General features: G+C 40.0%; 1 protein-coding gene across 4 annotated transcripts; it reads right to left on the bottom strand.

The window, feature by feature from the left end:
* Positions 1–452: 452 nt before the first annotated feature.
* On the bottom strand, positions 453–13,637 carry Haus3 (HAUS augmin like complex subunit 3). 4 transcript variants are annotated; one of them, XM_050140841.1, is made up of 5 exons: positions 9,038–13,637; positions 7,070–8,120; positions 5,714–6,153; positions 3,193–3,421; positions 453–1,172 (listed from the first exon to the last, which is right to left on the bottom strand). In XM_050140841.1, exons 2-5 carry the CDS (start codon positions 7,976–7,978, stop codon positions 954–956), a joined length of 1,797 nt encoding a protein of 598 aa, XP_049996798.1. In that variant the 5' UTR covers positions 7,979–8,120; positions 9,038–13,637; the 3' UTR covers positions 453–953. The 4 variants fall into 4 exon arrangements, with proteins under 4 accessions (XP_049996798.1, XP_049996799.1, XP_049996800.1 ...); XM_050140842.1 differs by having other exon boundaries at positions 9,100–13,637; XM_050140843.1 differs by having other exon boundaries at positions 820–1,172; positions 7,070–7,306.
* Positions 13,638–13,738: the final 101 nt, after the last annotated feature.

Below are 13,738 nucleotides of genomic sequence, written 5' to 3'. Positions count from 1 at the left end.
TTCAGATCACAGTTGACCTCAGATAACAGAAACCTTAAAAAACAAAACCCCAAATTCTACAAAATTTTGAAATACCCAACAGCAGAAAATGCCAATTTAAGGAAATTTAGTTATATAAAACATTTGTATAGCATGTTTTTTTCCTCCAAGTAAAAATTTGACAAGATAAAGTGGCACCAAGCAAACAGTGATGAGAAGCACTTGGTAGTATGCCTGATGTGAGTTCAAGGCCAGTCTGGTCAGCCAGTCAATGTTTATACAACCCTCAAAACCAATGTCACAAACTGAATATCCCTTAACTTAAATGAGTGGAACTCAAGTGCTTCAGATATTTTAATTTTTGTATACAATTACACATTTTAGAGATAGAAATGAAGTCGAAATGTGAAATTCATTCATATTTCAGGCAAAATTTTATACAAATAAGACTGAAGGTAGCTTTATAACTTAGTGTATGTATTTTATGACTGACAACCCATGTAAGATCAGGTGTAGAATTTTTCATTTGAGAAACATTCCAGTTGCTTAAAAATACAGGTTCAAATTTTGGAGTATTTAAAATTTTCATACTAGGGAAGTTCAACTTGACATTGAATCTATTCAAATAAAATGTTCTGTTGATCTTAAATTTACAACCCTAGTAGCACTGAGGCTGATGACGTGGGTTAATCTCTGCCACCAAGACTGACGACCTGATTTCCATTCCCAGAGCTCTTGTGATAGAAGAGTAACACAACTCCTACAAGACGCTCTCACCTCCACACATGTGACATGGTACACACTAATTACTGTACACGACTGCACATATACCCATCCCTCCCCACATACTAAGTAAATGTCAAAAGAAAAATTAGTAGTGCTTAGTAGAAATAGCATCCTGATAGTTAAAAATTAAAACACAGCAGGCATAGTAAAGATTCAGTTTTAGAAATCTTCAGTCTTTAATTTTAAGATCAGGTCTTAATCTTTGACTGGTTTTCTAAATTTTCCACAACATCTTTTAGATAGTCTGCATCTTTGAAAAAATATACATATAATTCTCTTTCCACTTGATACAATTTATTAGTTGCCAAAATTTTTCTTTTTGTCTTCACATCAGCAAGAATATCCGTAAGGAGATGATTTAGTTTATTCAACTTAGATTCAACTTGATGAACATGCTCCATTAACTCCTGAAAAGGGGAGAAAAAAAAGGTTTATTTCAAGAACTTTATCACTAACACCAACCAATTTAAAAGGAAATTCTAAAATTTAAAAGGAAATTCTATTCAATGAAAAACTTCTCATAATCACAATAAAAAGCCCTGTTAGGCTGGAGTGATGACACAGACTCTTAATATAAACACCTGGGCGACAGAGGCAGGACGATCTCTTAGTTCTAGGATAGCCCGATCTGCACAGTTAATTCCAAACCAGTCAGGCCTACATAGTGAGATCCTATCTTTAAACAAAGAACTAGAGAAAAACAAAAAGAGGGCTGAACAGATGGCTCAGTGGACAAAGGCACTTGTTATCAAGCCTGATGACCCAAGTTTGATCCCCCAAATCCCCCAAAGTAAACAGTAGACTCCCAATTGTCCTCTGATCGACAGGTGTGTGAGCCTTCACACACAAAAATAAATAAATGTAATAAAAATTTTAAAAAGAAAAAAAAAAAAAACCAACCCTTAACAGGCTGGGCATGGATGGTGCTTATGTTTACATTACCAACAGTAGGAAAGGAAGGCTGGATTGCTCTAAATCTGAGGCCAGACTGGGATACACAGTTTTTTTCAGATCATAACATTCTGAAACAAAAATGCATCTTATCATGGAGACAATTATGTGGTGGTTTCTGATGGCCAAGCACTCAGACCTGTATCCCACCACTTGGAGGCAAAGGAAACACTGTTACATGTCTATGTAGCAAGTTCTAGTCCAACAAGGGCTATGTGGTGAGATTCTGTTTGGAACCAAACAGTTTTCCCTAATATTCTTGATGTAGAAAAATGTGTCAATTGTGAATCACAGAACAATTCAGAGCAATCAGGAATTAACCATGAGGCTTTATAAATATTCTACTCATTTTAACTGGCTTATTTTTTCCCCTTTAAAATATACTCAAGAGTAACACAGTGATGGACTAGAGAGGCACTTCAGTAGACAATGACATCTACAGCCAAGCCTGACAACCATAGTTCAATCCTTGGAAAGATATGGTAGAAAGAAGAGAACCAACTTCTATAAATGATCCCGATTTCCACCTGTGCATCACGACACTCTCACATAACACACAAATAAATGTGATTTTAAAAAGAATATGCTGAAAAAATGTCTACCAACATCTAAAAGACCAGTCATTGGGAAACATGTTTCAAACAAAAAAGTTGGGGAATTCCATTAGAAGAAGCACGTACCAATAAGTACACACAGATTTTAAAACAGACGAGCAATCCTCTCTTTGCTGAAATAACAAGTTTTCTTCCCTAATACAAAATCATATCATTTTTATAGTGACTGAAAACTTTACTTTCAAATTATGTACACAACATTCAAAATTATCTGAATACGTATTAGTAGTTACAAAAAAACCATAAGGTTTTGTATGGTGGCATATGCCTATAATCCTAGAACCTGGGAGATTGTGAGTTGGAGACCGGCATAGGCTATACAACAAGACTCTGTACTCTAAATAAAAGCATTTATTTTCTTTTATAAGGAACATTATTTTATTTATTCATGTATTTAATTATTTTATTCATTCATTTATTTACTTACTTATTTTGGTTTTTCAAGACAGGGTTTTTCTGTGTAGCTTTGGAGCCTGTCCTGGCACTTGCTCTGTGAACCAGGCTGGCTTCAAACTCACAGAGATCTGCCTGTCTCTGCCTACCGAGAGCTGGGATTAAAGGCATGTGCCACCACTGCCTGGCAGAACATTTTTTAATGATTTTTTTTATTTGAATAAGAGTATTTTTGCTTGCATGTATGTATGTATACCACATGTGTGCCTGATACCCACAAAAGCCCAGGATGTCAGAACTCCCATTACCAGAGTTACAGATGGCTGTGAGCCACCATGTGGGTGCTAGGAATGAAACATGGGTCCTCTTACAAGAGCAGCAAATGCTTTTAACTACTGAGCTAGCTCTCCAGCCCTTTACAATAAGCATATTTTTAACAGCATTTTAAACTTCTTAGGTAAACACTCACCTGATCACAGAGCAATAGCTGGTTCCCTCCGTGATACAAAGCATCACAAAGCATGTCCACATCATTGTTCAGTTTGGACAGGAAGAAAAACTGTTCTTGAGTAGATACTGCCAATTGATCTTGTATTTGAGAAAGATCTTGTTTCAATTTCTCAGTCACTTCCTCCAAGTGTTCATGGGTTATAAACAATTCTTTTTTCTTATTGTCTCCTTCTAAAAGTTGATAAAGCCTAAAATATAAAATTAAAGAGAAAAATGTTCATGTTAGCAGTTTTCGAAATTATAACCCACCATATTGGGTCATGAATAGTGATAGCTAAGTAACAACTGAAAAGTAGTAATTTGTGTGTTTCTAATATTGAGCAACTGAAACATCACAAATATAATACTATTTCAGAAGAGAAATACCTGAATTTGAGCATATGATACAACCCTGTCATCCCAGCACTCAGGAAGCTAAGGTAGGTGCATAGGCTCAAGGTTACAGAGCAAATTCAAGGCCAGCAAGATACTATCTCAAAAAGATAAATAATTCTTTAAAAGAAATATCTAAATTTCCAGTGTCTCCATCTTTCCTATTTTAGACACAAACTTCACCTTTATTAGTTTACTTCAAAGCAAGCTTCAGTGATACATCCCAAGAAAACATTTCTTTTATAGAATACATCTATGACATAGCAGCAGCAAAAATGACCAATAAATGCCTATTGGACAAGATTGTGGTGGGATTAAAAGAGAAAAACTAAAAACGTAAATATTGTAAAAGGTAAACAATTAAGAACTATATAAATAGCCATTAACAACAAAATTCCTACTTTAATTTGTTCAGTATTTTGATTGGTAAAAATCCTGATAATTGCTGGGCAGTGGTGGTACATGCCTTTAATACCAGCACTTGGGAGGCAGAGGTGTGTGGATCTTTGTGAGTTCAAGGCCAGACTGGTCTACAGAGCAAGTTCCGGGGCAGGTTCCAAAAAGCTACACAGAAAAACCCTATCTTGAAAAACAAAACAAACAAAACCAAAAACAAAACAAAACAAAAAAAAACCCTGATAATTAATAAGACCATTTCACTTAATGGCAGAAAAATCCATCAGCCTATAAGACAAAAGAAAAATCTAAAGCAACATGTCACACCTGCCTTATAAAAAGACATTTTATCTTTTACTTATACATATACCAACATATAGCTTCCTCTCTTCACACACCCAAATCTTAACAGACTATAAAAGTGGTTGAAATCCAAAGTTGCCAATTACAATCTGGAGAATATAACCACACAATTACACACTAGCACGTTTACACGGACTATGATGTTCATGGTAACCCTAAAATTAAAACAATGAGGCAACCCTAAGTCATTCGTTTTACTAATAAACAAAATGATTTAATGTATATTGTTCTAATCCTGCAGAAAAATGAAGAATAGTATACAAATTATGTGTTTGTGTGTGTGGGTGTCCACGTGTGTGTACATGTGCACAGGGAGACCAGGGGTTGATGTTGGGATTCTTCCTCAAATACTCTGTCTCATTTTTTACCAAAGTCTCTCACAAACCTGAGTTCACTTATTCAGTGAGACTGGCTGGCCAGCAAGCACTAGGGATTCTTTCTCCTCTACCTCTCCAGTGTAGAGATGACAGGAGTGTGCCACTGCACCTGGCTTTTTTATGTAATTTCTGGGATCAAATTCCGGTTAAGTTTGTACACAAGTACTTCAGTGACTGAACTATCTCCCTAGCCCTGTCTCCCTGCCAATCCTTTCTTTCTTTAAAATACAAAGTCTCATTGTGCAACTCAGGCTGCCCTAGAATTCTTGCTATGTAGCCCAAGCTGACCTCAAATTCAAGATTCTCTTGTCCCAGCTTCCAAAAAGTTAAAATTAAGGTATAATCCCATCACTACACAAGATTTAAAACACAAGTGTTTGCTGAACATTCATTTTCTACAGTCCACGATGGCTTCAAACGTACAATCTTTCTACACCAGCCTGTTAGGTACTAGGATTACAGATATGAGTCACTACACCTTACAGAATACAGACTTTTGAAGTCTGTGTTCTTTAGTCTTTTAATTCCAGTATCTTGGTATCATCAATTATTTAGATAACCAGGAAAAGCTAGCTTTCACTTTGAGTGCTCTACCTCACCAGACAGGGAATAAAGTCTTCCGCTCTATTACCACCTTCCCCAAACACAGTCAGTATTGTGCCCAGCAATACCTATGATATAAAGCTGTATTCAAATGTCCTGTCCCAAATCTAAAATAAAATAAATAATGGTGTCTAAGTGGGAGTAAATGTTTTATTAGTTTATTCCTACAACTCATTGACTTCAGCTCTAAAGTGGCTACATTGAGACCTAACATGAACAGAAAGGGAACCAAAATTGTTTAAGATAAAAGAAAAGCAGAAAGTACAATCTAAGTACAAGTAATTTTTTTAAACCTTTAAAAATTTCTGTTCAAATTCTCTAGTCTCTTACACAAATAAAATGATTAAGAAAGCAATGACATATGCATACCTATGAGTAGAATAATCTTTAGTGTTGATGGGAGTCCTGGAGTTTAACTGCTCAGATGCTGACGGATCCGTTAACGTTGCTAATTGCTGACAGAGCACCACGTTTCTTTGACTAAGTTGTTGAACCAAATTTTCAAGTTGCCGATATGTATCCCAATGTTTTCTCAACTCAATTTCATATGATAACTGTACAAGCTCAAATGATGCCTTCTGCTTTATCAACTGATTTAAAACTAACTCTTGTCTTGCTGTATAACAATCTTGTTTAGCAATCTGCAGATCAAAATCTCCCTTTACAACTGGCATGTTCAATAACTGGGCATTCTCTTTTACTACAGCAGGCAAAATTTTGTCTTTCATATGAGTGATTTGTTCTTCAAGTTTTAGAATCTCATGGTTCAAGCTAGAAATTTTAGCATCCAAATTTTCTTTACCAACAGCCTACAAAAAGAAAGTAACATTTTAAACGGTAGGTTTAAATTTTTATTTTAAAATTATTTTCACTTTGTTTTAAGTGGTCAGATAATATGCTCATTGAATAAAAACTAACTTACTAGTATAATCCAAAACTAATTTTAAAAGGGAAGATATTGGACTAAGTCAAGAGAAAAACTTCAGTGCTTTTACATTAAATATGCATGCAGTAATAGCTAACTAGGAGATCTATTATCTTGATCATAACTTTATCGGCATATTAGTCATTGATAGCAAATGAAGATTTTAGTTTTTCTTAAAACTATCTCAATAGGTATTAGTGCATCAGCTGATTACAGCACACACTTCTTTTATTATTTCAAATTTTCGTTTCTTGCAGTAACTAATTTAATGCAGATATTCATTCCGATTCAGAAAAACCTACATTTTTATTCAATTATCTGATGATTATTAAGAAAGCAAGCTTCCAAAGAGTACAGATGAATAACTGTAATATATCTTCACATTCTCAACAAGAGGAATTCATTCCACTGAATCCTGGACTTTTGGCTTCTCGTCAGAGAAATGAGGCAGAACACCCACAATCAAACAAGTAGTCTCTTTGACATATATCATAAATGGAAACCCCAGTTTAATCTATATTTGAAATGACACAAATTTCAAGTTCATAGTGCAAATTAAGGCATTTTTGTTCAGAATTAACCAGGTAGTATGACTGAAGATAAAATTACTAAGTTCTGGCAATATATTACTAAGTTCTGGTGATATGATTAATAATATTTTTGTATGAAATACACACTGTAAATAAATACTGAGAAAACATAAAATTAAATTAAATTTCCCCTTTCTAAAGTAGTAGCAATATTAAACCTTATGTTTCTAACAATTACAATACAAATTCAATCTTATTTCTTATATTTACCTCACTGGTTAGGCTATGAAGATTCTCTTCTGCCCATTTTATACTTGACTTCATGCTCAAATTACTTGCTTTCAGGTATAAGATCTGTTGTTGGGCACAGATGTATGCTACCTGCAGCCTAGCCATCTCCAGTTGTCTCTCCCGAAGGATTTCTTCATTATCACAAATAGATGGTGTTTGTATATCTAAGAGTTGAAAATTTTCTTCATTTGAAGTTTCAACTACTTCATGTATACCCTGAAAGAATTCTTTTTTGGTATATAAGGTTAAGGCTGCTGTGCTTTGCTCCTCTTGGCTTATATATTTTTCCAAGGAAAATTGAGATAAAAATACCATTGGATTTGTTCCTTGACCTAAATTAGAATTTCTGAAGAATATCATCAAACTATTAACTTCATCAGTAAGAACCTGAAGTTCATTATTGAGTTTAGTGTTCACAGCATCTAGGAATCCTTGACTTTGTTTTAGCTTCTTAGTAGCTTCCTCTTGTTTAGCATTTAATGCCAGAGACTTGTAACTAGTTTCAGAAGCCATTAACTGGTATTTATTCCGTCGCTGAATTTTTAAGTTATATAATTTCTGCAGCATTTGAACCTCATCTTCTAATTTCTGTATCTCTTTGTCATCCAGTGTAGGTGTCTTCAAATCAAAAGTTTTACAGGTTCTAAGAACTTCATCCAATGCCGTTCCTTCTAGGATGGGCTTGCCTGATCTTTGAAGAATGCTGAAAGCTTCCAATTCTTTTTCAGACAATACATTCTGTTCATTAACATTTCCACAAAACCATTTCAAAAATGACTGATCTTCACCAGCCTCAAACAGCCAGTCAAAATCTTCTCCATTAAGAGTATCAGCTTTAGGATAACCAATTTTTTTCAATGTTTCCACAAACTCCTTACCACAACTCATGGTTTAACTACCCTACCCCTGTTTCTTATATTTGATATGAATCTATGGTAACTGTCTTTAAGAACTAAGTTCAAACAGAAAAAAACATGTTTACACTAAGTCCATGGAAGAAATGGGGAAATACAATCTATAGTGTCCTTTCCTAGAGGGAAAAAAAAAAGTGTTAGAGTACAAATAAGTCAAATGCACTTTAAATACAGATCATTTTATCAGATGCCATCAGGAAACGATTTAAATGAAAGGCAGATGCAAGTTCGTTATCTGATGAAAACAGAGCAAAACACACTGCAACAGTAATGAAAACCCAATTAGTGAAAATATAACAATAAAAATCTTATTTTTCCAATGACGAAATTATTTAAAATGCACTATATTTTGTAAAATAATAGTTGTTTCCCCGTCGTTTCTAGTTAAGAAATAGAAATATGCCACTTTTTAAAAGATCAACTGAATATTTACATCAATCAGCATTCATCGGGTTCAAACGACTCAATCTCCAGACATAACCGGCCTAATGCAGAGAAAACCAGGGCAAACTGACAAGTTTCAAAGTAGCCAATCATCAAGCAAAAAGTATTATTTTCACCCAGCGCACAGCGATCCAAGACTTCAACCAAACGAAGGTCAGTGGCAATGGTAAACTGTAAAAATCCCGATACATTTGACACTCTGATAGCAAAATCTCTCGGTTAGTTTTTGTTTGTTTCTGGAGTAACCAGTTCCGGCACTTAGGATCCCTAATAAAACATCCACAAAACCACAGAATTGCTGTTTTTAAAATATGCATAAAGGGCCGGGCAGTGGTGGCGCACGCCTTTAATCCGAGCACTCGGGAGGCAGAGGCAGGTGGATGTCTGTGAGTTCGAGGCCAGGCTGGTTTACAGAGTGAGTTCCAGGACAGGTAGGGCTGTTACACTGAGAAACCCTGACTCGAAAAGCAAAACAAGCAAACAAAAAGATGCATAAAGGATAGGGACATATTTTGGGTTTAACGCTTGCCTAGTATGATTGAGGCCTTGGGTTTTATCCGCAGCACTCGGGAAAAAAAAATTTACCAACCCCAGCCGGATGACTGGCCACGCAGCCTCAGTCCCGGCACGAAGCCTCAGTCTCCCGCGCACCTCTATCGGCTATCCGCGCTTCAAGCTGGCTGCAGGAGGGTGGCGGCGGCCCCGCCAACGCCGAACCGGAACCCCTCACCTCCGGCTGCTCCCGCGGGCGCTGTCAGCGACCTCCAACCGCGCGCGTCGCAGTGCCTCACGGGAGTGCCGGGACGAGCGTGCGCAGATAGCAACAGCAGTAATATCTGCGCAGGCGTGGTATCGCGGAGAGGCTGAGGAGGAACAGCTGACCTGCCCCACCCCCTATGCATGGAGCCAAGAGCCCGCTGATTGGCTCTCCTGCTAGACGCTGCCCATTAACTCCGCCCCCAGCCCGCCGTCCTTTCCCGTTAGGCTCAAGCGGAGCGGTTTCCTCGCTGAAGACTCCGCCCTCTCCCCGCCCCGCCCTGGAGTTGATGTTTGGGGTTCTTTGGGCTGAGCGCTGCACAGCGAACCAGGCTTCTCTCGTTCAGTTAGGCCTCCTAGGCTAAGGATAGCTCTTAATCTTCGACACCTCTAGGGATCAGAAGCCCGAGGCCGAAAGACCCCTCCCCGCGGCACGGTGACCTAACGGGGTGCTAGCAACAGATCTCTTGCTGTGCAGGATTATTGGCTATAGATTCTTTTACAGTAGTTGTTTAGCAAAAGTTCTTAACTCCCAAGGCCTAGCTGACTTCCTCCACGATCCCATCTTCAAAATGTCAAACTGGAAAGCACGTAAGTTTGGAGTGCTGTGGAAGGAATGCATTCTACTCGAAAGTACAGACATTCTGAGGCTGCCAGGATAGCCACAGTCTTTCGATGGAAGGCAGAAAGCTGAAATATGGCTAAGTGAAGCAAGCCTGATGGCTTATGGTCCCAGAAAACTGCCCTTTGGCATTGGTAACAACGTGTTTGTATGGGACGGCATTTGTTCGTTTTTTTACCAAACTGCATTTGCAATTTACCAATCTCTTGTAAGATGACATATAAATTTGCAAGGTGTAAGCTTTGATCATTAGAAAACAGTACTCCCCTCCTCCGGTCACAAATGAGGTGGTTTATCAAAGTTCTAGGCTAGCTGTTACTAGGTAGAATTCTTTCTGCATTGCCCCCCCTCCCCTGGAAACTTATCTGTTAAGAGTTATTTATTTATTTATTTATTTATTTGAATAATGTTATGAGTGCTCTGTTTGCATGCATGCATGCCTTTATATCAGAAGAGGGCATCCTGTCATAGCTAGGGATTGATCTCAGGACCTCTGCAAGAGCACACAGTGCTCTTAACCGCTGAGCCAACTCTCCAGCTCCCTGCTTGTTTGGTTTTTAAGACAAGGATTTCTGCATGGCCCAGACTGGGCTTCAATTCAAGATCCTCTTACTTTAGAATCCCCAAGTGCTGGGGTTATAGGTGTGAATTACGCTGCCCAGCTCTTAATGTTTTTAAGAGAGAAAAACTAACAATCTAGCAGATAATTAATTAGAGTTAAAGACATTTACTATTAATTCTTGTTTCACTTTTTAATCTTCCTTTTGAAAGCCAATAAAATCTAGGAGTAAATAAAATCAAACATTACTGGGGGAAAGTTCTCAGGATGGTGCCTAATCTGGAGTTAGGAAATCAGGGAACAGGCCCAGAAGGACCCCTGGTGTCAAGCTGGAGGTAGGGGCTCAGCAGGGAGCTGGTGTTGAGTGGGTTTTGGCCAGAGGAAGTGCAGGCAGTGCTTTTGGAAAATTTTGCTGAGGAGGCAAAGACCGAGAGAGAAAGAGCCAAATGACACAAGATGAGGGGGTGGGAATGCAGGGCTGAGAGGGTTTTTTGGTTTTGTTTTGTTTTAAAATGGGAGGAACTTGGAGTTATTTATAGATTGTGAGGAAGAACTCAGAGGAGACAAAATTAAAGATGGCAGAAAGACAAAAGGCTACTTCGCTCGGGATGAGGTCCCCCCAGAGCAGGAGGCACAACCCGGAACCCTGGAGACCTTCCAGGAAACCCACTTTTCTTAGTGACTTCTGGGCAGTTCCGGCCCCCAACTCTCCATTTTGAGTTACTTATCACAGCTATTTGTTTGAAAGGTGTTTATGAGGCCATAAGAAGTCATAATAATATAGAGATTAGAACAGGACCGGGACCCTGAGTACAAACGACAAACAAAACGGGGTTAATTATACAGCTCTGGGAAGTATTCCGGGAATTGGATTGGAAATTTAAGAAGGCAAATATGTTAAACTTATTTCCAAGACAAGCTTGTTTTCTACTCAAAATCAGTTGTGGTTTTAATGGGGTCAAAAGGTAAGGGAAGCCAGGAGCTGATCTCGCCTAAGCAAGCCTGTGAGAATGTCACGGGTGAAACAAACCTAACTGCAGCGCCGGGAGGGACAGTCTTTGCTGCTTGTCTTTTCTACTTCTTGGCTGAAGTTTTACTCTCCTGTCATCAATATTTAAAAAGTAGTGTATGCTTTAGATAGTATATTTTCAGGCAGTTTTAAAACTTCATATACAACTGTGATGTTAAAGGTTGATTTCGGATGCAGTTTAATGGAAGTGAAGAGACCTATTCTCCAAACAACATGGAGATGGGGCTGTTTGGAAGCAAGGGAGTTACCGCCTCAGACATGTATTAGCTTGATTCTACTTTTTTTTTTTTCAAATACAAAAGGTCTGAGAAAGCTGGCACTGGACAACTCAGGAATGGGTAAAGGCAAGGGAACCCCAGGAGCTGGCAGAACCCTGGGGGCTGTCAGCCAATGAGATGTGGCCTGGCAGCTTCTTCCTATTGGTCTTGTTCTTCCAGAAGAAAGCTGACTTTCCGTAGACCGTGGAGTCAGGAAGGGGAGATTGCTTCTCATTGTGTTTACACTCATGTGAGAAAGGTGAAAACTCAGTACCAAACTGAGGAGCATTTGAGTCAGCACCACCAGGAAGGGGTCGCCATGGTGGTGGGTAGGGGCAGGCACCTTTGAAGCTGGAAGCTGATAACAAGAGGCCTGGTGGAGTTTGGGGGCCAGAGCAGTCCGGGACCTTAGGTAGGCTGAGAGGCTCATATCTGTTGAGGAAGACTGGTTGACAGCCACTGCAGCTCCCCTCCCAGGCCAGTGGTATAACTGGAAAAATCCAGAGCTCTGTGCTCCAGCTGTCTAGCTCAAGGCTGGAAAAAGAAGCTATGCAATGTCCCGCTAGCGAGTAGTCTATGAGTCCACCACCTAATTTATGCGGCCAGAATCTCAGCAACAATGTGACAGATAGGGACAAAGGACTCAGGGCTCACTTGCAGAGGAGACTGGGCTTGAACTAACCATGAGATCCAAAATGAGATGGTAAGGACAAAGGGCTAAGTTGAAGGTAGGCTGGGCTGAGGGAAAGGGTGGGAGCTAGCAGGCATTTAATTCTAGGGATGAAGGGAGGGAAGAACAGCAGGGCCATCTTAGAGTCACTCTGACTGCCAAGAAGGAAAGTGGGCAAGTGTTCAGATTCTTGCAGGGGTCTCATATGGGGGCAAGCATGAAGATATATAGGGATGGTCCTGGTGAGGTGTCTGCTGGGATTGGGTATGCCAGAAAGCTATGGGAGGAGCCTTCATCTCCTGGGAGACTGACCCAGCACGACTCTAGCAGGTGCTAATCATAGCAGGTGCTAATCATGCTAAGTATTTAGCACAGACCCTGGCGCCCACTGTCCCCAATAGAAAGTGGTAGTGGGGTAGGCTCAAAAATCACAGTATTTGGGATTTAAATGTCCACATCAACATAAACATCCAAATTGTACCAATTCTGGGGTCCCAATTGTGTTCACATGAGAAAACACCTTTTCTGAGTAACCTTCAACTGTCTCAAAGACTGCCCAGTCCCACTCCTTCCCAACAGAAGGCAGGGTGCACATATTCAAGAATCCAGAGCCCATTGTTGCCTGCTGGGAGGACTGATACCTCCCCAAGATTCATGGCTCCACCCTAAAACTTTCTAGCAGGTACCACTAGGCCATCCCCAATGTGTTCTACAGAGGGTTCAGTGTGGTGACATCTTGCTCTCTGGAAGTCCTGATCCATTCCCTCTATGGTGTTCAAGATGGCAAATCCTTGAAGGAGGGAGGACAGCTGAGTCCCCAAAGACAAGGGCCAGGATTCCTGTGAATGGGCTGAAGCCTCCCTATAGGAGGCAGACTGTCAGGGACATTGTCCTGTTTCCCCATCCTGTGTGTTCTAACAACCTCCCAGCTGCTTCTGTGAGGGCAGTTCAGAAGCCTTAGTCTGCATGCTAGCACCGAGCACAGCTCTGGCCACACTTCCACCTCAGCACAGTAGGGACTGAGGGCAGAAGCTATGCCCGAGTCACTGTGAGGATAGTGGGATGGGCCCAGGGATTGGTCCTTGAAGGTGTAGCCGGAGGGAGACCCAACAACTTCCCTGCAGAGGGCACCTCATCAGCATAGCACCCATAAGGATTGAACTGTCTTTGGACCCACAGTGTCCTAGTCCACAAAAGGGTAAAACTACAAGACCAGCAACAAGAACACCTGGCACAGAGTAGGGTGTGTGGTCCTTCTACCCAGGTCTTCACGGAGAGGCTGGTGGACTTATGGATCTGGCCAGGAAACAGCAGATGTGAAAGCCGGTTCCCAAAGGCCAGGATAAGCCAAGCTCCAGTGAGTCAGGCCCTCTAGCTGAAGCTGGAGGGAAAGAAG

The sequence above is a fragment of the Alexandromys fortis genome, unplaced genomic scaffold, assembly GCF_014885135.2.
Source record: "Alexandromys fortis isolate MF-2015 unplaced genomic scaffold, M_Fortis_MF-2015_v1.1 scaffold_7, whole genome shotgun sequence".
Taxonomy (NCBI): domain Eukaryota; kingdom Metazoa; phylum Chordata; class Mammalia; order Rodentia; family Cricetidae; genus Alexandromys; species Alexandromys fortis.
The sequence above is the reverse complement of the archived record's forward strand: the minus strand, read 5'-3'. Positions and strand labels throughout refer to the sequence as shown.